This window comes from Molothrus ater, chromosome 3, assembly GCF_012460135.2.
Source record: "Molothrus ater isolate BHLD 08-10-18 breed brown headed cowbird chromosome 3, BPBGC_Mater_1.1, whole genome shotgun sequence".
Classification (NCBI taxonomy): domain Eukaryota; kingdom Metazoa; phylum Chordata; class Aves; order Passeriformes; family Icteridae; genus Molothrus; species Molothrus ater.
In genome coordinates, this window is record NC_050480.2 from 52,843,138 (window position 1) to 52,868,890 (window position 25,753).

The 25,753-nt window shown below is 40.1% G+C and overlaps 1 protein-coding gene across 1 annotated transcript in view; it reads right to left on the reverse strand.

Moving 5' to 3' along the window:
* Positions 1-25,753, reverse strand: part of SYNJ2 (synaptojanin 2) — a 64,504-nt gene that overhangs the window by 16,765 nt on the left and 21,986 nt on the right. Inside the window, exons 5-15 of the mRNA XM_036379690.1 lie at positions 18,789-18,872; positions 16,980-17,041; positions 14,390-14,486; positions 11,212-11,384; positions 10,724-10,805; positions 10,346-10,495; positions 10,083-10,248; positions 8,069-8,260; positions 6,042-6,126; positions 4,700-4,840; positions 1,591-1,783 (exon numbers count right to left, since the gene is read on the reverse strand). Coding sequence (XP_036235583.1) covers positions 1,591-1,783; positions 4,700-4,840; positions 6,042-6,126; positions 8,069-8,260; positions 10,083-10,248; positions 10,346-10,495; positions 10,724-10,805; positions 11,212-11,384; positions 14,390-14,486; positions 16,980-17,041; positions 18,789-18,872 — 1,425 coding nt within the window. The remainder of the gene's footprint in view (positions 1-1,590; positions 1,784-4,699; positions 4,841-6,041; positions 6,127-8,068; positions 8,261-10,082; positions 10,249-10,345; positions 10,496-10,723; positions 10,806-11,211; positions 11,385-14,389; positions 14,487-16,979; positions 17,042-18,788; positions 18,873-25,753) is intronic.

Genomic DNA, 25,753 nt, shown 5'->3' on the forward strand with positions numbered 1-25,753 from the left:
GCACTGAAATGTAGCACTCAGTCTCTATGACTTACTAAATACTGGACCTACTTGTCACAATTTATTTGTCAAAATTCATTTTGTGCTAAAATATAATGGTTCCTTCACTGGCTTTGGCACCCCACTGAGCTGAATTTTGTAAACAATAATGTCAGACTCTGACCCCTCTTTCCTGAAGGTATGTCTAAGTGGATCCTAGCTTTATAGTCACAATTTGTCTGTCATGAATATTCAAAATATGTTTGTTTCCCTAACACATTTCACACGCATATATTTGCATATTCTAAATATAACACAAAATGTGCTTCTGGTACCAAGGCAAATTTAGCAACAAGCTCCTGAGTAAGAACAACCTCCAAATTCGATCTTATGTGCACGTCACAGTTTTGTAAAGGTATTGAAATCAAACGTCAATGAAAATTCACTCCAGTTCTAAATTTAGCATCCTATCCTCTAACTAGTCTTTTTTTTTTCTTCCCAGCATAGCAGTAAGCCTTTAAACACCAGAGATTCATGAGGGAAACATTCCAGGCTGTGGCTGTCACAGCACTAGAGGGCACTCTTTATATGCATTATACACACAAGGTACCTTTAGCTGCTCTAAGTGTAAAGGACATCAAATAGTTAACGAGGTATTAGAAGGAAAAACTACCATAAGCACAACTTTATGGCCATTTGGAACAGATCTTCTTTGCAGGACGTCCAGTCTGTCAGTATTAGCTCCTACATAAACCAACTGATTGATATGCTGCACGTGCCAAGCCTCTAAACCTTACAAACAACAGGAAGGTAAAATTTTATGCTTTGCAACCTAAATGCCATTTTTTGCTGACTAACCAGAATACACAAACTCAACCAATCCCGTCCTGGCTTAGGCCTTTACAGAGAGGCCCAAGAAGGTATTGTGGAAATTAAAGCAATCAACATTAAGGGAAGCAAAGAAGCCCTGCCACCAAATCCCATGGGTTATCGATTGGCCTGAGGAGACAAGCTGGAATTTAAACACTAGGGTGACTGACTTGCCACAGTTTAGGGGAAAAGTTATTCATGCAGACCAGTGGTGCCTACTTGCCATGCTCTGAGAGAAGCCAGCAGTTCCTTGAGAGTGACACATTCAGGAGGATGAAAGGAAGGGAACAGAGGGTACCATGTCACTGCCCAAGAAATGATCCATCACACCCGACCAGAAGCAGCCAAGGCACTGCTGCACTGAATGGCATGGGTGGTCTTTCAGAATTCTCACTTACTAGAGCCAGCAAGAGCTATCAATATCGCTCTCCAGTTCCAACATCAGTTATCTAGAGCTTAACTGCTCAAAGCCAAGGACTTTTCAAGCACTGGAGCAACTCTGTTTTTTGAAAGGATTAGTACTTTTGTAAAGCAGGTGCTACATTGGGTAGTACCTAATCTTCTGTGAAACATGCTTCCCTATTTATTTATTTGCTAACGTTTTCTTTAGCATTTTCTTTCTTGGTACTGAGATGCCTTCTTTGATGACCGGTCATCAAAGGCAGCCTGAGACCAGCTTTCATGATGTAAAGATACCACCTTTACCTCCAATACTTTTAGCACACATACGTCTACACTTACCATTGGGAAGCTGAGTTTCTGTGTGATTTCTTTATAATCTTCATTCCTCTCTTTCACCTGAGTCTGCCCAGCAGTCAAGTGACTGCATATAAAGCAGAAACTGGTACTATAGAACTGAAAACGAATGCTCACTGCCCCTTTATTCCCAGCTTTTCCTCCCATTCCTGTCTTCACGGTGTCTATTGCTACATCCCTGCATTAAAAAAAAAACAGAAAGGGAACAGAGTAAAGGGCTTCAGGGACAAACATTCAATTAACTTTGACTGCAACACAAAGGGAAAAGCCAGTTTACAATGCCATGTCTTCTCCCCTCTAGAAAGCTTGCTGCTTTTAGGCACATCTTTTAGTTTCTTGGTGTTCAAATGCTTATGCTTCAAATTAAGTTTAATACAATACTATAGAAATAAAACTGTTTGAAAATATTTTTCTCCTTTTCTTGTCCCTTCCAAACAGACCAGCGAGACCTAATTCTGAAATACTGGCAATTTCTATAGAATATACTTTTCAAGTTTCCCTCTACCATGATCCTTAAAATATTGACAATAACTAAATTTTATTACTATGCTTCCTTTTACTTTTGAACATGTGGGAATGTGCTTTTCAGACAGATAACAATTTACTGTTCATATGTGCTGAAACCCAACTTCACAATTCATGATGGATTTTCCATTTAATTAAAGAGCAGCAGATCATAACCCATACTTCATTAAATCAGATGTGATAAAATCAGGGATTATTGGATACAACTATTTATATGTAACTTCTCAAATGAGTTCTGTACTGATGACAAATTGCTTAAGGTCTCCATGTTGCTAATCACTTAGTATTTCAATGTGATGATTAGCATACACTTCACTACAGAGAGATAACTTGATAAAGCAGACCACCTGCTCTCAGGGTAATTTCTCCCAAATAACCAGGATACTCCAAGAACAAAGCATGGCTGTCTGATCAGATAACTAAATGATGAGATCATTGTTTCAGCCAACCCTAGTGCCATGCATGTCTTTCCCAGTGAGAAAATTTTACTTTCCAGAGAAAACATCAAGCAGATCTGACAAGAATATTACTGATGTTAAAAAGGGACGTGCAGAAAACTGCTAAGTCTTATTTAAGTTATTCTCAGAAATTCGTGATGTAAATGATGCAAGATGATACAGGTCTCCTTTCCCCACCCCCTTCATTTTCTTCTCTCTTCCTCCCCCATCTTTTGTACCTTTTTTCTCTATCTTTAATTTCCTGTCTTTTCCTGACAGCAGGACACCACCAGAAGACACCCTCAGGGAGGCAAAGGAGGAACATCAAAGTTTTCTATGAAACAATGGGTTTTAAGCACTCCTACAGAAGCACGGTGTTCAGTCTTTTCACTAAAGTTCTCCCTTCCTGCTGCCTGCCTACCCATCTCCTGACTGGTATTCAACTGATTTCCCTTCATGGCAAAGGTAATGCTGAAATTACCCGCTGTAAATTCAGCTGCTTGTATTTCATCAATCATTTCGCTGATGTATAAACCAGCTATTGTCTCATTATTTCTCTATTCCCTATCTTCTGTCTAAATCTCTTCAATCTCTGTAAGCACAGAAGCACTTTTTTGCACTTCTGATCATTTTTCCTTTCCTCTTCTAGACATGGGGAAAATATGCAAGCCTACAGGTTAGATTTGATTATGCTCACATAGCACATAGCAGCATATTTGCATTAAATAATGAAACTCGGTCAGTAAAATCAACTTCCCTTTTTCTCTTGAGTTTCAAAGGGCTACATCCAATTTCCAGCAGTTTGACAACTGCAACAGAACCACTGTACTGTTCTGATTCTGATTTCCATTTAAACCACGAATTTCCTACTGGATTACTCAAACTTTTTGTAAGCCTGGTGAAGAGTCACAAACTGAGAGAAACACTTCTCCTCTGGACTGCTTCATAGCAGCAGCAAAAAAAAAAATTTCTTTAAATAATTTTGAAGAAAGATTACTGGAAAGCAGCAATCCAAGACCACCAGAGTTACCTGCATTGTATTGCTCTGTCTGGCCTACAGCACCTGATGTTGGACAAGCTCTGTTCTGAGATTTTCAGTAGATATGAGATCACAGGGAAGAAAGAGGCAGCTTTTGATATTTTAATCACAAAATGCAGTGGCCAATCAGTGCCCTAATATGGGGTTAGAAAGGAGTGTTTGGATCTCGGGGCTTTAAGGTCAGACAGATGCCCAAAGATAGTTTTGGCTAATTATTCACTTCCTAACCATTTACATTTAGCCTGCATAATTCTTTTACACTTAGCCTGCATAATTCTTGCCCACAGCAAAGGTATTTTAATGCAAGTATCCCCACGGGTAATTTTCTAGGAGGAGTTTGATCACTCTCCAGGGACAGCTGAGTCAGTAAGCAGAGGATACATAGCTCTGCACTCTCCTGACTGGGCACAGAGTTCTGGTTCTAATGACATCTGGGAAAGGCAAACACTTCATAGGTTTTCTTACATCTTACCTCTCAGTTCTATAAAATGTCAAGGGCCAAAATTAGGTCTCTTTCTCCCATTCTTTTTAGGTCTAGAACTATCCCTGTTTCCATAAGGAATCATGGACAGGGCTAGAAGTAAAACCTGCCCTTCAGGCAGGGGCAGGCACTTCCTTCATTCAGTGCATCAAACACTCTTGGACTTACTAGCCCAGGTTATTCCCTTCCCAGGAAGATAGCACCCAAACAAGGCGCTCCACCCTGACTGCCCACCTGGAGTATGCCTGGCTTTTCAGCTACCTGGAGGAAAACACTGAGGCTGTCTAGCCTTTGTGCTACCCAGGGAGATGGACTCCAGCCTGTTGCTGTCTGGAAGGATTCCCTCTTCTCCATGCTGAGCAGAGACCAGAACACAGGTTTGCATGACTCCCACCAAGATGAGCAAGTCCTCCCCATGTTCTCTGGCCATGCTCCAACACCAGATGTCACTGAAGTCACAGGGTGGGTTTTGGGGCTTTTTTGTTTAGTTGGTTTGAGGATTGTTGTTGTTGTTAGATTAGTTTTATTTTGGGGTGGGGTTCTTTGTTTGTTTTGGTTTTCTGGGTTTTTTTGTTGTTGTTGTTGTTTTGTTTGGTTTGGCTTTTTCTTTACCTGATGAAGGGGACATGATATGGTCGTACAAAGATGAAAAGACAAACACCAACAAGCTGTGCTGATGTCAGCTGAATGTAGCGATGAGTCCTGGAAATAGCTTTTTGAAGCTGCTCTCCCCACATTTTTCTATTCGTTGTACTGGAACAAACATAAAATCATTTAATGGAATCAAAACAAACCACATACAGTCAATAAAATGCACAGGCTAACTGTGCCTTAGGTTTACAGACATCCCATTAGGCTGTAGAACGTGAAGTGCTGTAGAACGCATGGCAGAGACCGATAATACTTCCTTGTAAGCCAGCCTAGAGTTAGCAGGGTCAGTGAGCCCAGGCACAGCACACAAATACAGTTATCTTGCTTCTGGATGTGTGAGGGATTTGTCTAATACACTTAGAAACACCCACACTCACATGACATTGGATACACCCATTCACTGGGGATAACTGGAAGCTGATTACAGCAATCATAACTGTAAAAACAAATTTCCAAATCAATCTCATGAGTTTTAATTTTTTTTCTGACTGGAAGGTGACTGGCTACTCACAACTGTTGGCTGTTCCTAGCAAAGGTTTGTGAATACCTGCATATACCTTCACGTCAGTGGATCTAGCTTTTTCTTTTCTCCAAAGTCAACATATCCATGCAGATATACCACCAGCCCAGCAGCCACACTAAGTACTGCTGTAACTTGTCATTCCCAAAACAGACAGCTAAGTGGCCAGCCTAATGAATCGGCATTGGAAACATGATCTTCAGGGTTCCAACTCCATTCAGATTCACTAGGATCAGTAAGCACAACGGCCTACTGCACATGCTGATATGCCAACCTCAGGCTTTGCATTTAACGTCTTCTCTACAATTTTCACAAATACAATTAGCCACAGAGACATTTTTAGACAATTTTAGAATTCCCACATGAATGGCAATTAGGTTTGTAAGTCACTGAGCATTCTTCCAACATCAGACAGGGCTTTAAGGACAAGCGTTAGATCAAGCTCAACCATCAGAATTCTTCTCTGACAACATAAAGACTTAAGAGACTTAGGAAACTGAGCACTTTCAACATCATCCCAATGACATTTTTAATGGAAAACATATTTCCAGCTATGGTTGCAAACAACAGACTTGGAACTGAGTGAGCCCAGTGACCATAAAAATGAACATGGCCAGTTCCTTCGGGGAGATTATGTTCTTTTTGTTGGGGTTTTGTTTGTTTGATTGGGTTGGGTTTTTTTACAGTTGCAAGGGTTTTTTTTGGTTGGTTGGTTTTTTAGGTTGGTTGATTAGGGGTTTTTGTTGGTTTTGTTTGTTTGGTGTTTTGTTTTTTTTTACGTACCTGGCATTCACAATGTTCCCTGCGCTTAATTCAACCATCTCTTCAAATCCCACTGCAAATATGTCAGGAGGGCAGTTATCATCATCTGTTGGCAGGAAGGAAAAGTCATGCCAGAATTACAATTTTGTTGTTTCTTCTAATGATTTGTATTCTAATTTCTGTCAGAGATCCTTCCTGTATTTCTATCTTGTGTATCCCCTGCCAAGCTATACATATTCATAGCTCCTTTAATCTGATATCATAAAACATCCCCTGCAGTTCCTCTGAATTTTTTTCCTGCTTTTCTCCCACCAGTTGGTCTTCATCTCTCCTGCAGGAAGCAGTTCAGAACAGAACATTATACTGTAGCAGTGTTAATCCCTCTCTCCCACACCCCAATCACCACTAAAGCCGCAACACCTCACTAGTCACCATCTTTACCCTCTTGTCATTTTATCCAACGTGCTCTTCCTTTCTGACACAGATTCCTGTGTAACTGAACTTAATTGTCTAGACACCAGTATGTCACCTCCATCTCAATGCCTTTAGCAAATTTATCTAGTTTAAGGACGCTTCTGAAGTTTCTTCTTGCCTTCTTTCTTCCAAGTCCTTCTTAGATCACTTATATTTAAGGTTAGATCACCCTAGAGCACAATGACCCCTACCCCTCTTTCCCTGGCTCTGTGGATATTACTCTGAGGAAACATCAAAGATCAGATGCTGTCATAAAATAGTGTGAAGCAAATCTGTTGACCCCTTAGGTCTGTCCATTGCCTAAAGACAACTCTGTGCAGACACAAGGGTGAAACTAGCATGATAGCTAGCCTCCTTTACTAGCTTAACCAGACAGGCACTGTGATGTGTACTTCCCATTAATAATTTTGGACATCTGTCTTTGAAGACTTGCCCATTTGTGTAGGCACTGCACTGGCATTAACATGGATTCAGACATTTGCATGGCTGCACCCTAGCCCTGCCCATTCACATAACTCAGCTCTCTTCCAGAAGCTGCTCAGACCTACCATGTCACAACTGCCTGCTCCTCTGTTTCTCTCAGGGGATAGTCTGGCAAGGCTAACACATGACAGGCTCTCAACAAATTTTAGTGTTATGGGCACAGTCATGCACTAACACATCTGAAGTGTTTCTGAAATAGACTAGACTGGACTAATCACTTACCTAGGCTGCTCAGAATACAGAGGTCTGCACCTAATCACATACCACTCAGGAACTAAGGGTTCAAATGAGACAACTTGTATAAGGGAGCCAAGGATTTGAGGAATGTATTCCTGAGCTACAAGGTTAGGTACAGGACTATGCCTGTGATGCCTGAAGAAAACTAAATGTTCCACTATAACAACAAAAGCATGGGTTTTGCAACTACTCAATTTTTAAATGACAGAATGTTCCCTTCTCATTTACCTTAATAAAAAATCTGTAAATCAATTGCAATACCTGACCTTGTTCCATAAATAAGAAATTCAGCAGCCAATTTCATCAAACCACAAGCATAAGAGTTCTCTATACTGCTAAAGAAATATTGCCCTCAACAAAGTAAATCTTTTTGTCTGAAGGCTTTGATAGCAACATTTCCAGAGAAGCTCACAGTCCAGACTGCAGAGATATGTTTAGCTCCAGATGAGAGACCAAGATGGTCTGATGGTTCCTAAACATGTAGCTCCTGCTTACGACAAAGAACAAGAACAGAGATATGGGAGAAGAAAATTATGTACAGGGTGCAGAATAGGTAGATACATCTCAGGATGGCATGAAAGAGAGCTCTGAATTCTGACCTGCTGAAGGTTTGAAACAGTCACATGGACTGTTTCAAAGTGTTCAAAGAACTCTGACTGTCAGGAGGTCACACACCATTCCACTTCTGCAGGGCAGCAAAAGCATGGAGAAGCTGAATACACCCTTAAGAACTGTCAGAAAATGCTCTCCAAAATCTACTGCCTTTGAAAGGCTGGTCAAATCTTGTGTCCTGACTCACTGTCTCTAGAGATGCCAGCAAATACTGCTTACACGTTTTGACTGTGAAGTCTTACCCTGAAATTCTGAAACTCCTGAGAGCTTGGGAGAATCCAGCAGCCAGTCTGTCAGCTCACTGGTACCAAGGATGTTGCTTCGAAACTGCTTTCCCCCATTCACATTCCAGGTCCCCGTGGCAACACGAACACGCTTGGAGCTCGTGAATTCAAACTGACGCTCTGACATGGCCTTCAAAATACTTGGAGTTACTGACAGAAGAGGGGAGAGAGAAAGATGGTGTTTAAAAGAAGAATGTGCTGTAAAAGGACAGAAGCCATCCCCACTGCAGCAGCACAGTCACTCTGAAATAATAACATTACCCTAGCAGCAACAATACAAAAGGTAGGGAATAACTCCTATGGCAATGGCATTATTATCTTGTAGCTACAAGATAACTGGGGTTGATGTCAGCAATTTCTCTTATAGAAACCAGGCACCCTTTGAAAGCTTGGGAATGGCTGGTCACCAACTTTCAGCTTACATTTTTCTGTGCTTTTTCAAGTAATAAGCAAAAAATTCTTTTATCTCCCATAATCTTTTCCGTTTAGTCTATAGCACTGTCATGGTTTAACCCCACTGGGCAACCAGTGCTTAGTAGTACATATCCCAGCTCATTCCCTGCCCCTGCAGCAAAATGCGGGAGAGAATCCCAAGAGTAAAAGTGAGAAAATGCATGGATTGAGATAAAGACAGTTTAAGGGAAAAAAAAAAAAGTAGAATTAGAATATACAAAACCAGTGTGGCACAGTGCCCAGCCAGTTCCAAAGCAGCAGCCCTCAGGGGGAGGGGGAGCTTTCCCCCCTCCCGGTTTATATACCAAGAATGACATCATTTAGTATGGAATATTCCTCTGGACATTTGGAGTCACCTGTCTTGGCTGCATCCCCTCCCAGCTTCTTGTAGTGTTCCCAGCCTTCTGAATGGGAGAGCATGAGAAGTGGAAAGTCCTTGACTTATTATAAACACTATATAGCAACAACTAAAACCCTCAGTGTGTCTTACCAGCCTGCTGTGTTTTAACACAGCTGGCAACCAAGTACAACACACAAGCACTTGCTCATTCATTAGTCTCAAATCCAAAACACAACATTATACCACACACGAGGAAGCCAATGAACTTTATTCCTGAAACCAGGACAAGCAATCAAGCATGTCATAAGTTACAACTTAAACTGAAGCCCTTAGAAGTTTAGAATGTGAAGGAAAGATGGAGAGCAGCACAGTCTCACATCAGTACAAATCTAGCACTGCCATGCCTCTCTAGCTGGGCAAGAACTCTTCAAAAAAAAACCCCTGCTATATTTACTTATTTTGCTGAGTATAGAAAATCAGCAATGTGCTTCTGCTGTCTAAACAAATGAAGCAGAGTTAATCATTAACTACCCAACTTGCAGTCAGGCATAGAGAAGTAATCTATGTTTTCCTTGCGGTCAACATCAGGGAACAAGCCCAGGACTAAAGTGGTGCTGAATGGTCTCTGGAATAAACTGACCACCCAATACTTGTTGTGGGTGAAATTATTCTATATTTTGCATGCAAGTATCTTCTCAAAGAGAGCTGAGTTTATTCTAGATGGGTGCAAACAAATATGTCTATGCTGTGGACTATTAGGGGCCCGGAACAAAGCAGGAAATGAACTAAAATAACAGAGATGTGCCTTTAAAGATCCAAATGGCTAAAAGCATGTGCAAAGGGCAAGGACACAACTAAGGAGATAAAGGGCTGAGCTCAAGAAACTTCTTCAAGACAACCTCAGGGCAGGCTGGGAATATAGCCCTAAAATCCTTCCCTCTGGTCCAACTCTAAACTGTCAGAGATTATCACTATCAAAGAACAGAAAAACATATTCAAAAGTTCAAAACAAAACATGAGAAATAAGCACAAGAGTTGTGCTATGGTCACTTGAAAGTACTGCTTTAAACAACAGATCTGAGCAACAGCAGCTTATATATTGATTGAGGGTACAATTGCTTATACCTGACAGCTAAAAGCAGATGCAAAGACAAAGGGGAGCATTTAAACTGGCTTTACCCAGCAGTGCAGTCTGGTCCATGAGCATCTTGCCTTTGTCTGCATATTCCTCATGGTAGAAGTCACCCATGAGCAGCAGCTCAATGGCTTCCTGCTTCACTGTATCAAAGAAATTTGACTGGATGGTACGAGACACAGAGCGGGCACCATCCTTGAGCTTCCCAACCTACAGCAGACAGGAATTACAAATACAAGTGACACTGAAGCATAAATAGGACATCTTTCTTTACTTGTAAATAAAGAGTTTTGCCATTTTTCTTTACCTTGTTCTTCCCCTCAAGGGCACGACTGCCACTAAATACTCTGCTCAGATTTTGACCATTGAGAGTCCACATCTCCTTGTAGGATTCCACAAAGCGCTCAATTATAGGTTTAGAGTTCAAATCAAGGCTCTCTAATTGAGCAAACAGTATCTGGATTAGGTGCAGAAGGAGAAAAAAAAACACAAAAAAGAAACCAACATTGTTTTCAAATATGTTTTTGCTTTTTATCCTCAGTATTCCAGCCAGCACCATTCTGTACCATAGAGCAGCAAGACTGACCTGCATAACTGAGACATACAGCCTCTTTCCTGTCTTTCCCATGAAACAGCCAATGTATGTACTACAAGTTTCCCAAGGAAGGTCCTCTGACAAACTCACCTCCTGTGCAACGAAGGACTGTACACTATTAGAACGATCCACGCAGTCCAAACAATTCATTCGAAAAGTACCTGTCTGCAGACTTTGGTAACCAAACACAAGAGGAGGGAGGAGAAAATGGTATATTTTAAAATAACATCTAATCATGAGTTGATTGAACAAGATCATCAAATGTTCAGCCTGAATACACCCACCCACGTATTGACAGTGCAAGCACACTGTGCACAATATATTCCATTAACACATCTAATTACTTGATTACATCTGCAACACTATATTAGCAAATCCACACACTGGTAAATTTGCAGATTTGAAACCATGGAGACGCAATTAAGCCAAATCATTGATTTAGCCCCAAGACTACACTTTGTCTCAAAATTTTATTTCAAGATGCATTTATTGTCATGGCCCAAACACAGCAAGAAACCTGGGAAGGCCAGGACAATCAGTGCCCAGCTACACTGGGACAGAGGGGCAGAGACACTCACCGTGGACTTACATGCTCGCCCTTTGTGAAGATTCCAAAGTCTTCCCAGTGCAACTTCAGCTGAGGCCTCAGCAAATTTTCCAGTTTCTCAGTTTTCCCACCTTTTGCAAATTGGTGGTAGTCAAAGTTTATCATGGGACTGTCTTCCGCATGGGAAGAGGCCCATAGCAGTTTCTGTTAAGATAAGAGAATGAAGGAAAACAAATCCTGCTCAAGTCACATGTAAGGATTGATCCCAGCACACTTTTATCATTAATAAGCCTTGACTGTTAATCACATAGTTCATAGGGAATTTTGAAAGGCCAGACATGAAAAAAGCAACTGAAGTTCCCTGTTTGTTTTCTTCACAGAAGTAAACCTGACTGTTAGAACCCAATTTTCCTGCAGGAAAACCGTAACTGCAAACTATACATTAGAATTGTGCCTTGGCTGTGGCAGCCCTTCAGCAATGGGCTGCTGCTACCTCTGTGCATGAGGTGAGGACAGCACTAGCAATAATGCTCTAGGCAGGCTCAGGGGGAGGAAGTAAGTAAGCAATTACACCCAGGAAACATACTATAAAGTGTTTGTGGTAAACTGCAGAAGTGAAAGAAGAGGCACAAATAGCCTCAGTAGTTCATCTCCAGTTTCAATGACTCCACATGCATTTCCGTAATCACCACAAATTTCATTAAGGTATCTGCAACAGTACATCCACATCATTAAGGTATCTGCAACAGTAATACATCCTGTTCTCCACAGAAAGGCAGAGAGAACCATTACATTAACTCAAACTATGCAAGCCTTTGTCTATTCTCTTCCCTCCTGCACATTCTCACCCCAAGAGAGGGATGATTTTCTCCACTTACATTGTGACACACACTGGACAAAACAAATCTAGTATTACATTAAAAGTGTACATGTAGCAGTTACACCAGCATAATTGTATTGAGTAAGCCATTAAGCCTTTCCTGCAGAAAGAAATTTAAAGGCAGTGCTTGGAAAGAGACCTGTAAAATGTATTTCATTAGACTGTTACTGCTGACACCCCAATCTGCCCTGACAGATGCTGGCACTAGCAATGCACTTGAGGATGTCATTTACCCACTGCTGCAGTGTAAATTATTATCAGACTATTTGCAACTCTACACTACACTCCTGCTTTTACTGTAAACATAATTACATCTGTTATAGGGAATGCTTGTGGGAGGAACAGCATTTCCTGGGAACAGTATTGATTTTTGGTCTGGTCTGATTCAGGTAATGCATAATAAATGGTAAATGAATGGTGGTAACTGTGACATTCTGATCAAGAGAGCCCAGCAGCAGTAATTACAAGAATAATTTGAACCAATGCTGATAAGAATTACTAAGGTTGAAGCACAAGTGAAGAGAAAAATAAAAGCAAAAAAAAGATGGAGAAACTAATGACAGGAGACAAACTTGCAACCCTAATCACACTCTTATGAATTACTTTATTTTTAATTCAAGCCCTTTAAAATCATCAAAGTCAAATGAACTCTATATTCTTTCCTAAACATCCATTTCTTAAAACACAAAGGTAAAGAAATGACCAAGGAGTCATTCTGAATGAATACAAAAACTTTGGTTTTCTGTGATGTCAGTCTAAATTATTCAAGCTCACAGCATATTTTCAGAGTTTATTTATTTCTAAAATAGGCAAAAAAGTAACAATTTAGACAAAACAATTTAAAATTGATTTAAATTAAATTAACAAATGCAAGGTCTTTATTCTAGAGATGCCCAGTCTCTGACTTAATGTCTGGTTGCATGATATTGGCTAGAACATGATCTTCAAGAATGTGAGAGTTTGAGAAAATATCAGTATCAAATTATCAACAAACGTCATGCTTTTATTCATGTAAGTTATTTCAGCATTTCAGAATTTGTTATCTTTTACCTTTACATTTCAGTGGGGTTTGCAAAACAAACAAGAAAAACTATTTTAAAGAGAAGGAAACCAAAAGATTACAGAGTCTTAGCCACGTCATGCAGAAATTCAGTAAGAAGCTGAAAACAGAAACCACCAGACTCAACTCCTGTGCCTTCCTCACTGCCTTGCAAGTTTTAGTCATTAATCATTTTCTTTGGCCACATTCTGTACAAGGGGAGACCTTCACTTCATCATTTTCTGCTGGGGAAGTAGATAGTCCTTCCCAGCTCTTTTGCAGGAGGAGGAAATGGTCACACAGAAAAAGTGACAACAAGCTTGACGCTCCCTCTAAATTCACTACTGCAACAGAGAGGAAAAGAAATCAGGCACTATTATTATCAGGCACTATACAACCACAATTTTTATTTTGCTTAGTTTCACGTAATAAGTGTTTCAGCTCAGAACTGCTGGTATCATTCTTTACCAATGATACGTACATGGCACTTACTATAGGTGTGTACTTAAATCATCCTATCATTAGGTTTAGGAACATGACTTCTGAAGTATCTATGTCAGTTTGCTAAAGCAAAAAGCACCTAAGGAGGCAGACTTCCATCAACTCCCAGCCAGATTCAGGCAGCTATTGCACTGCTGCAAACCCCTCTCAGTGCCAATCAGTGGCTTTAAGCTCACAGTAGTTTTTAAAAGAATACCACACTAGAAAGCAGCATAGCTTTAGTTCTACAATGCCTGACATCCTTGCTATCAGCTATTAGTTGTGCCTGGGGATACTTAGAGGCCAGGAAAATCTCTCTCTGTATACCAAACTGTCATCTGGTGCTCAGGCAGCCAGCTCCCAACACAATCAGTGTCAGATAGCTATTTCCCATTACAATCAGAGCAAGACAGCTCAGTGATGCTAAGTCACTGTGCTCAGTGATGGAGGCTCACCCAGCCCCCAAGCAGCTCCGCCAATCCCAGGGGACTGCATAGGTGGCTGCATACAATGTCAAAACTGGCTATGATTCACTTTTGCAAATGTTAACCATCCTTAGGAGTATTCAGGCAATTTCTTTTTAAGTTTGGTTAAGGGAATGTATGCAAATGTATGAAGAAGTAAGCAGAAAGGTAGTGCTAGAAACTAAGCCATGAAACCAAGAAGCACTATTCTTAGTAGGTAACGTGGTAAAGAGTTAACATAATTTTTTTAGAAATACTATTCATCACCTCCTGGGCTAGAAGGAAAACAGAAGAACATGGAGGCTCAAGGGAAATCAGCAGTTAAAATGAAAATCATTGCTTTTACCTTAAAAGCTCTGTTGAGCACCTCCTCTCCTCCTCTGCTTCCCAATAGGTTAACGATCACTTGTTTTCCATACTGCTCTTTCAGAAGCATCATATGCCTACAGCAAAAGCAACCATAATAGGTACTAAACAAAACTAAGTTATTTTGCCTACTGCCATTTTCAAAATACAAAGTAGAGATCACTGGTTGTTTCATCCAGCAGAAAATCTTAGCCATACCATCTACAGACACTTTTCTCAGTTTCCTTCTAATTAAAGTAAAAATGGTGAAAGTATGCAATTAATAGATACAGTATTCTGTACTGAAATTAAAGAAAGAAGTGTCTTAGAAAATAGGCCCCAAGTCTTTTATGCCACTCTTAGCTTTGACATTGCCCTTCATGCTCCTACCTCTTGGCTGCTATCCCGGGAACTACACAGGAAAGACAAGAAGAGAGGAAAATGTATTACACTTCAACAGGAATTGTCTGGCATCTTGCAGAGCTGAAACTACTAAGAGTCAGCAGCAACAACTGGGCCTATGACTCCAGTGCCAAGGCCAGAGAGGTCCAAACACACGTCACAGGTGACAGGGTTCAAACATCTCTGAGCTGCTGCAATATGGAGACATTCACTCTGAACTCAAATCAAGCAGGAAGATGACTAATCATAAGAACTGCTGCACTGGATCAGAATAAAGGTCCTTTTAGCCAAGTTGTCTGGCTCAGATTCTGCAGGAAAAGCTCAAAATAGGACAAGTATAAAGTGGGCTGGATTTTTTGGTCTGTGTTGCTAAAATCTCAAAGCCTGACATTTAAGGACTCTCAAGTTAAGAGCTTTTAGCCAGATGCCAAAACACCCATTCTCCCCTCAAAATATCTTTTTCAAGTTGGAATGCATGGCTGTGCTGGCTCATCAAGACATAATCACATCTTAAAGTTGATTTCCATCATGTACAGACAACACTGTAGTAGTATCTAAGAGGAAGCTGGATAGAAATATATAAGAAAAATAAACTCACAAAATGAGAAGTTATTACATGCTGCAAAATAGCGTGTAATGGCAAAGTGTGTGAAAACCAGCAAGCATACATCTGGCACTGCTCTTTAAATCCTTTAACCAGAAGTAAATTACACAGAAAACCATGGAAGGGGAGAAAAGAAAGAAGTCATCAGCATTGCCTTCAGAAAACACAGCTAAATATATTTTCTGGTGCATTCTTGATTCTGCAACCAGTTTCTCTGTATGCCAACTCATCCCATATAGTTGGCACCCTCCTGATACCAGCATCAAGATCCTACCTCTCTGCCAGTGTTACTTCCTTACAACAAAACTACTGAAGCTCAAGTCACCTGTTTGAATACTGCAAGCAAAACTCCCTGTGGATTTCTCAGGGAGAGAGACAGAGAATGAAAAAATAACTAACAAGATTACCACCTGTTTCTCACATGGTTACATGTAGCAGGCCAAATTTACATCTTGGAAAAGCTGTAGCAGGTTGTTAAATTCCAGTGTACTTTTCCATATAACTAGTCACTTCTTTCTTGCCCATCTTCAAAGGACTGACTTTTGCAGATCTTCACAGACACTGGCAGGGCAAGTTATCACATCACCAGATGGCCAAGAGACCAAGAGTCACAAAGGCCATTGAATAAAGTAGGATTTAAGAGCCTTAAAAGCTTGGAGAATGTAGGCCAAGAACCTCTGGAGCAGAAACCGCTACGCTGCATAGTCCCTTTAGATTCTAATCCCTGTTTGGGGTCTTCAGTGTAGCAAAACCATTAACAGTCAATAGTATCCTGTGTGCTAACAGTTGTGGTAATAAAGAGGCCTTACACAAAATCAACATACAACCTGATCTGCCAAAACCAAACCAAAACAGAAATTAATCACTTGACCTGCACTTACAAGGTGAAAATTTCCCACAGACCAAATTCTTCATGTGTTTTTCAGGCACTGTTCCCATGGATATCAGTAGAAATACATCCTTAGAGGATAGCATTTCCTAGTCAGACATCCAAAGGAATCAAGCTAATGCATGTCTTTTTCTACAGTTTCTAGCTGACAAACAAACAGAGTCTTAATGGTTTTAAAATGTTTACAAGCCAATCTTTGCATAAAATAGAAAACATCAGCATAATAGCATCATACAACACTGGTCACAGAATAAGGCATTGCTATTTCTGTGTAGGAGGAAAACAATGAAGAAAAGACCAAATGCAGAATGGAGTGAAAGCAGTGTTTACTCTTTAGCTACTTCTGTTAGAGTGGTAAAGCACACATATTCTGTGTACCATAAGTGTAAACTCACATCTGTTGGCTCACAAAGGTTTGCATAAACACTTCTTTTGCACATCACTCAGTATTCCTAAACTTTTACAGAAATGAGCCAGAAGACCAAATTAATTCAATTACCACTGAAAACAAAAAGGAAAAAAAGCACCAAAAAAAGTGACTAAATTAAGTAAACCAGTTTAATAATCTGCCACACCTGGGGGATTTGCCACATCATGTCAGAGAGGTTTTCTCAAGATTTCCTAGGAAGACAAAGTTGTGGAACCTTGGATACATGCCAGGCTGCTGTGTTGATGCCAAAGTGGAATGAAACTTACCTGTCAAAGGCAGGTGCATTGGCTTCCAAACCTCTGTTGAGCCTTAAATGGCGGGAACCAACCTAAAATAAAATATTAGAAGACCAAGAAATAGAAAAATCTTCTTAAACTGCTAGAGTCCAAAGTCACTAGATGTCTCCCTTTTTCCTTCAGAGAAAAACATTTTTTTAACAGCACCAGACATCTCTAACAGACTCCAACCACCCCCACATCCTTAACACAAAAGCCCCATCTTTTATTAGACAACATTTACAATTACAAGTGAAAACACAATTACCATTAAGCAAAGGGATACCTACACATCTTTTTATGGCCAAACAAATCACATCTCTTTGCCAGCTTCCTCTTGCAAATAGAATACACTGCCTCACATGAGTATTCTCTGAGCCTAGCATTCTTACTGCCCTTGCCTTGGTAGAGAGGGATGCATTTATGCCAGTTCCATAGGTTGTGAATTCTGACTTCTTTCAAAAGTATCAGAACAGCGATTCAAAAATATGAAGGATGAAAATCTGCACCCTCAAACTAACAGGTCTTTTGATATGGATGTCAACAACAGTAGCTTCAAGTTCCTTTTGAATGGTAGCTACTGTTACAAAATTATTACAGAGGGTTTCTTTTCTCTCCCAAAAACTACACTCCTAAATAGGTATAAGATCATGCATTGTTTCCTATATTTCATCATCTTTGTTTTTCATGAGGTTGGTTTCTGCAATTCTTTCTAACACCAGTGTCAGTACATTCACACCCAAGGAGTAAGAGTATATAATCTAATCCAATTAGGCAAAAAAACAGGCCTACTAAAAAAAAAAAAAATCAAAAATTCTGTTTAACTAGAGATACTACCCAATAGCCAAAAATGCTTGAGGGCTCTGTAACATACAGATAAACAGTGCTACATGGTGGATATAGCTACACCATGGCTGGGACTTGCACAATCATATGGACAAACTTGCTTTATAAAAAGAAGCAAGTATTGCACTGCATGGTGTTAAAAGACAACAGGGATCCTTTTGTAATTTCCTTTTGTGCTAAATCCAGTGCCTCTGAAGAGTACATAGGTTCTAGTTTAATGATCAAAACAAGTATCATGTAACCTTTAAAGTATCCTGAAAAAACAGTTATGCAATGTACTTTCTCTACTAACACACATAAATATATGTGCATACTGCTTTCAGTTGCTTATCCCTCTGTTAAAAGAATGCAAAGTGTGTCAGGAAGATTCTTATTTGGCCTTACAACTGTATATAAGCTGCAAGTCACAGACCATATATTTGATGCAATAATCTTGTGATGAAATCCTACATCTCTGCCTCCCAAAAGATCAGATTAGATAATTTTCACCCTTTTGACTGAAATCCCAAAAACACACCATCCAGACGTTTTACTTTGTTTCACGGTAGCATGCTCCTACAGAGCACTGGTATCCCTAAATACTCCAGTTGTATTGTGGAGGTCAATATTATCAAGCCAACCAGGCATTTCAGAGGAATAAAACTGAAAATGTTATAAAGATATAGCTGTAATCTTCAGTTTTAGGACACAGTCCTTTACAAACAGCTCCCTGTAGAGGCATTTAAACACCCAAAAATGTTAAACTTCAGTCACCTATAGCCATTTGTCTGGTATAGTTCTGTTCATCTAAACACACAACATTTCTACAAGACAAACCTAAAACAAAAAAGCTCAGCACTTTCACAGAATGAGCTTTGAAGCTCATATTAAAAAATAATATATATATTTATGTTAATTCTAAATTATAAGTAGCAAGAGAGAGAAGCAAGGTAGGCTTTCTGATTATTTCTTTACCTGAAGCCTCGTTTGCTCCCAAAACAGTGGAACAGAACCTCTGATCTGCACAAAGGAAGAGACATCATCATCCAAGTAAATTGTCTGCAAAAACAAAAAAAAGGAAAGTAGTTCTGCAGTTAGATCTATCAGCCTGTGGCCCCTTCATCAGGTGACAGTTAAAGATACTGAACTCAAAGGGTAAAAAAAGTAAACCATGTATCTCCCTGTATCCACTTACCGCTCAGCCTCTTTTCCATAGTCTCACAGGCAGTGGAACAAAGCACACCGTATTTGCTTTCATGTCATCACAGCAGATTCAACTCACTTCTCACCAGAAACAAGAGAAAACTTCAAACACCACCACATCTTTCACCCACAATCAAGATGGATTTGATCTGCTGGTGGAGACACTTGGAAAGACCAGGCATACACTCTCCTGCTGTCCCTCTCACAAAACTCAACTGTGCAAAATGTCATTGCTCCTTGTGACTGATGATGGGTAACGTCAGGTGGGGGATAAGCTTATCTCCTGCTGTATTTACCATTTCTTATTTCACTGCATGCTGTGCCTTGTCAGAGACTCCAAATAAAACTCTGTGAAATCAGCAGCTTTGCCACTCCCATCCTGAGGTACAGTGAGCAGCAGCAATGTGATCTACTTCTTTTCCAGGGGGCTTACAACAAGAGGTTCCAAATTCTCCCTTTCCCAACCAGACCCCAAACTCTCTCTTTATGTGGTCTCAGGATCACTGTCAACAAGCGGATTTTGGGTCAAATCCATATGAAGAACAAAGACCAATTTCCCCTTTTGCCTTCCCCCATCCACAGTCCCCAGTCAAAGTGTTACATTATGTTAACCTAGCATAAAGGGTACTATCTTCAGATTGAATATGACCACAGAGCAACTGTGCAAAGCCCAGCTCGCTCCTCTGGCCTATACTTAGCAGTGGAATCCTGGCTGCTCTCCACAGAGGATACATGATACACATCTCTGTTATCTCATGCATGACAATGACTGCTCTGCAGCCCTGGGGAGGAATGGTATCCAGGTTATCCAGGTAGCTGCACTCACCACATCATATCATTTGGCACAGCTGCTGCCAGCTGGCTAGGAGCTCTGAAAATAGAATGGAACATGAAAATTGATTTCTCTACAGCTTTAAAGTGTTTTGTCTTTTTGGATTTGCCACTAGATGTGGCCAATGGCTGGCTAATGGAAAGTACCTGACCTTGACCTCTCATCTTCATAAGCATTATCAATATACAGTTTTTAGAGCTACATGTGTGAAAGAGAGATATTTAGATAAAATTGGTGACAAAACATTTATCTAATATTTACCGTATTTCTGCAGAGCACTTGAAACTGTCTCCATTTCACTAAGATGATTTAAGTGACTTCATCATGGTCACAATGTTAGTGCTAGAAGGATAGCCAGCCCAGCCATAGTGCAAAACTATGTTTGCATCTTTTTAACCTCTCACCAAAGCACTAAGAATCCTCTTCTCTGTTACATTCCATCCTAGCACAACCCCCTGCAAGAGAGGGGTTGCTCAGAGAAACTTTCTTGCAAGGCCTGTGTCACAGTTTAAGCAATGTGGCTCTAAAAAATGCTCTCCCAGTAAAGTTTTCTGAACATTATTGGCACCTGAGTGCAGGAGCTAATTTCCATGGCAACACACTGGTGTGCCTTTTCTTTGTACGTTTGTGCTCAGAAGAGATCATTCCTTCTGCAGCTGGACTAGGAGAGGAATAAGCAGCCTCACCTTCTTCCTTTTTATCACATTCTCCCTGAGATAGGTTGTGCCAAGATGAGTCAGAGACTTCTACACAATGAATCATCTTTTCACTTACAGCCATGGACCCAAAGAAGCTCACTCCAAGGTAAAGCAACTTAATAGCACTACTACAGTCCCAGCATTATCCTGACTAATACTAAACGAATACCAGAACCTGAATCTGTGCAAAAAAAGATTCAGGACTGGCCTACTTAAAATTTTGACAACAATCATCATCTTAACAATTACTGAGTAGAAATGAAACACCTAATGATGACAAATACAGACAAAGCTTTACCTGAAGTACAAGGTGGCCACCCAATTGCTACAGGTGATCAATGTTCTTTACAGTATTCTGGGAAGTCCCTGTTTCCATACCTAAGTGCAAAACTGACAGCTCAAGTATTTCTTTGACCAGCTCTTTTAGACATCCAGCTGCAAATCTCTAGACCCACTGATAAACAGATAGTGATTCTAATTCAGTATCTGCAGTTTAACATCCTTCTGAGTTACAGTTTAAATGGAAAGTATTTCCTCAGTTACAGACCATGAATATATAACCTACCTTCTTCCTGCCAAATATAGAAGAAAAATATTGACCAAACATTTATTTCTGCATTAACAGATGCTCTAATTCCACTTATTAGTGAGCTAACAGATGTTTGTTACCAGTACCACTTATATTTTCTGTTCACTGGTTTTGACCCATTACCTCTTCTGCTTTCTGCTCTGTTAAGCTGTCCCTTTAGAAAACTGAACAACAACCAAAATATTCAAACTACTTGATCATTCCTGCAACCTAAACAGGATGCCTAAACCTTGATGTGATGGGCTGGGGGATCTTCTGTGAAGCTGAGTTCTAATACAGGATTCTTTTATGATGGCAGAGCATTTTAAAGAAACTGACATTTTTTATGTATGTTGCCATGCAGCTTTTAGAAATCAGATGAGGTTTTTGAACTGGGAGCACAGCCTCTCCAACACAGTCATTCACAAGAAAGTACTTTTTTTTCCTGTTCGCTTACAGGGCTCATCATTCTGTTCTCTGGAGCAATTCTCTGGTCTTTCACAATTCTTTCACCTCATTCTCATGACCCAGATGAATCAAAAATTATTTTCTTCCAAGCTGCCAGCAAGTTGGAAAAAGACTTAATATTTTTTTAATGAGTGGGAGACTCATTAAAATGACTTTTCTGCCAGTCATTCCTTCCTAAACAGACTCTAACCATTTCATTAAGCATTATAACTGTGCAAATCTTCCCTCAATTTCAGTAATACCCACTATCCTTCATTCACCACTCCAAGGAACATGAGCCTTGATCTTGACACTGCCTTTTAGTGTACACATCTCTTGATCTTACAATATTAGTGGCAAAAGACTTCCTACCAGCAGACTTATTAAGAAAACAGGTTTAAAGACTAAGACAGCTTTCCAGATCAGGAATGGATGTAATCTTAGCAGCCACGTACACTGTAAGAAACCCTATTTGCTAAAACATTAAATAAGCACTGATAATACATTTAGATTGAAATTACACTCATAAAGAAAAGATTCCAACATTGTTGCTTATGCATGGACAAGTACAGTTTCTTTTCTCATATTCTTCACAGCCTTGATCAGTTTTTGTGCACAATGTTATGTTTTCTACAAGCACATATCCGTCCCAATTTTTTGTTGTTCTAGTTTTGACTTTATTATGCTGTCCTCTAGCAGAGCCATTTCCCTTCTTCTAAGGTACTAGACAAAACATGAACAGTTCTTTAAGACAAGAAACTTAAAGAAGAGTTAAATGCCTTATGTCCAGAATTTTCCTGTCCTCTGTTTTCCTTTTCTCATGGACAAGAAGATCATACTGTTTTTTCTCTAGAAGTTCAACAACAGTTACTTTTTGGACAACACTTGCTCATTAGGATTCATACACCCTGCTAAATCTCTGTCTTTGTGGAGTCTTAACTCTTGTCTTAGATCCAAAATGACAGCAAGTTGATGCCTATGTACCCCAGGGAGAATGTTCATTCCTATCCAATCCTCAAAACATTTGAGGTCTACTTCATTAATCTCAAGGCTTCTGGCCCATACTACAATCCAACCCTGTCAGCTGCATGAACTTCCAGACCAGGTTCCCATCAGACAGCACTGTAGCAATTGGATAGTTAACCCATGTGGAAGACCTATTTGCCTTAACAATAGATTACTTGGCCTCTGACCTCTGGTGTTAGAATTTGCCCTGTTTTTCTTTCAGCTTCTGTGGTCTTAGACTCTCTTTGTGGCCTCTTTCTCCAGCTCAGGATCAAGGGTGATAGTACTGACAGTTCAATGGGACATTTTTCAATCTTTCTCTTCTATTGCATAGGGCCAGATTCTGTCCCTGCAATCCAAGGATCTTTCCTGGTAAACAAACTTCATGCACAGGTACTGCTAAAAAGCTTCTGGGCAAGAAGCAAACATCTGTGTCAACCCACTGGTGTTCTGATCCCAGCATGCTGTGCCCATCTACTGCTTGGAAAAATTTATTCACTAATCTCCATCACCCAGCTTCATTAGAAATAAGAATCATCTGGTCACAACTTCAAACAGCACAATTCACTACAGACTCAAGGGGCACTCAGAGACACAGTGCCTGATGAAATGGATACTCAGATGGTTTACTGGGGGACTTACTGGGCTCTGCCACACAAGAAGTGTGGACAGCAGATGGCCTAAACACACCTCTCTGTGAGTGCCTTTTGCTCAGACTATGGGACCCAAGGATATATCTGCCAAAATAATCCTTTTTGCCTTGCCTGGGGTCATATTAAAACTTGATCCAGAAAATAAATCAACCACATGATTGCATCCATTCCTCTCTTGGAGAGCTATCCAACACAGTCTAGGAGATATTGTGAAATAGGGATCATTTTCCTTAATCCATGTCTGACAATTTTTTCTGAAATTGGAAGAAAGGGAAGGTTAATTCAAATTCATGGTATTTACTTTTAGTGCTTTCTCAAGGTTTCCATTTTCTTTACTGAACAATTCCATGAAGGGGAAAAAACTGAAACAATTTATTTGTCTTTGGTTAATTAGAATTGTTCCTTGTAATCCACATACTAAGATTTTAGCATAACTCTGTGGAGGATAACTGGGAGAAGAACTGAAATGTAAACAGTAACAGGCACACAGACTAAATGAAGAAATGATTTCTAGTCCTCAGAGCTATCAGAAGAAAAGAATTACAAAAATGCAACACAGTCTCAACTTCAAAGGATTACTAGGGGAAGAAAAAAAGGTGAAGGGAAACATTTAAGCTACAACTGAGAAACAGACTGATTTAAAAGCTGCTAGAGAATTAACTGCAATACTGCAAGCACTGCAAGCAGAAAGGGCTACCATCCCATTAGAAAATATTTGTCAGCAAATCTGAAAGTCCACATTGAAGGGATTGCCTTCTTTCCCCTTCATTTTCTTTTTCCTTAAGTGTTTCCTATAATATTTTCTTTCTTCTCTCTTCATAAAGACATAAGCCAAATGATCAAAAAGCTTAAGGATATAGTATAAGTTGTTCTTATTTTTTTTAAAGAAAAAGTGAAGATATTTTATTTTTTCCCCCTTCTTCTCAAACACTGACTCACAGCAGTTAAGTGAGCCCACAAAAAAATGACTCATTGCAGAGCTGAAATGCCACAAGGCTAACTCAGTGGGAGACAAAAGCATACCATCTATGCATAAAAGAGCTGCCTGGAGATAAGATTAATTGTTTCTCCCTCTTCTAAAAACAGAAAAATGTTAGAAGCAATTCCTACAAAGAGGGGAAAAGTCCTGGGTTTTCAGAATCCTAGGGTGCTATTTATCCATGAAAGCACATAGCCAACATGCCATTATACTGTACAGGCTCCAGCAAATGGAAACAAAATCTTATTCAGCCAAGATATTACCTCACAGGAGATTAGTCAGTCGTTTACTATGAAAGTAGGAGAGAGTTTATTCTTGGACTCTTCCTTCCTAATGGCAAGGGGATGCCAGCTTGAACTAGATCTCAGGCATCCTAGTGGTTAGCCCAACTTGCTTTCTTAGGACACGCAGCTTGGTAAAACTAGTGTTTAGCACCATTAGTAACAGTAACCTTCTTTTCCTTCTTTTCTTTGGCTTTTGAAACCAAACAAAACCACACAACCCTTTAAAACTGCAAACTCTTGTTATAATTTTGAACCTGTTCAAGCCTTTCACCCTAAAGCCATTTCACTCTTGCACTTTGGCTTACCCAGTTGAAAAAAACACTCAAAAGCCTTCAGTTTTCCCACTTCAGCATATGGCTGAATGGAAACAAAACACAGCAATTCCCATGAAGAGCCTGACCCAGACCCAGCTAAGGGAAGCATCAGCAATCAAGTACTGTTTTGCCACTCACCAGGAACCAATCCTCAGGTTTTCTGCTGGAATACAAAGGCCAACTTATTTTTCATGCTAATAATTTGTAACATGATGTACTCCAGGAGTATAACAAAATAAAATGAGTTACTTCTGACCCATCTAGTGAGCAGGATAGCAGAAGTATTTCCCATAATAAGTCAACTGCTAAGTGTAGTGCCACAAATGTGAGACTCACTGAAAAAAAGCTGACAATCCTTTCTAACACTTTCTTTCCCTTGCATTTCATCAAGAGAACATTCTTCAAATCCTGAGTAACGGGATTAGTGCTTTGCACTAATATTCATAAGAAGATACTCAACTAAAATAGCAGAATATACCAGGTATCACTTAAAATGGCAGATATCCTTTCTTCTGTCCCCAGGTTCCAAAGGAAAATTCCACTTTCCAGTAAACAGACATAGCTGAATTTCCCAATGCACTGACAGACTTTCTAGAAAGGTGTAGATGTTGCAAGAGTTCACTTGCAGTTGCTTTGGAGCAGCAGCACACAAGAGAATTATTAGCAGAGAATTCGGAGGCTGACATTAGAGACCCAAGCACTACAGGGGAAGAGCTTCACATTTAACAGGCAGAATTTGTGGGAGCCTGAACACTAAGTGGAAAACTGTTAGCCTAACTGAAAATGCAGGCAAACCAGGAAAAGGAGGGACATGAGCAAAAAGTCACCCACATGCCCAGAGAGAACTCTGACCACTGGACAGAAAGTCACATGTGTAACATTGGGCATGCTTTGAGCACCTCTTGGGAATCAAACCTCACCAGCAGGCTGGGGAATACCAGTCTGCAACTCCTCCAG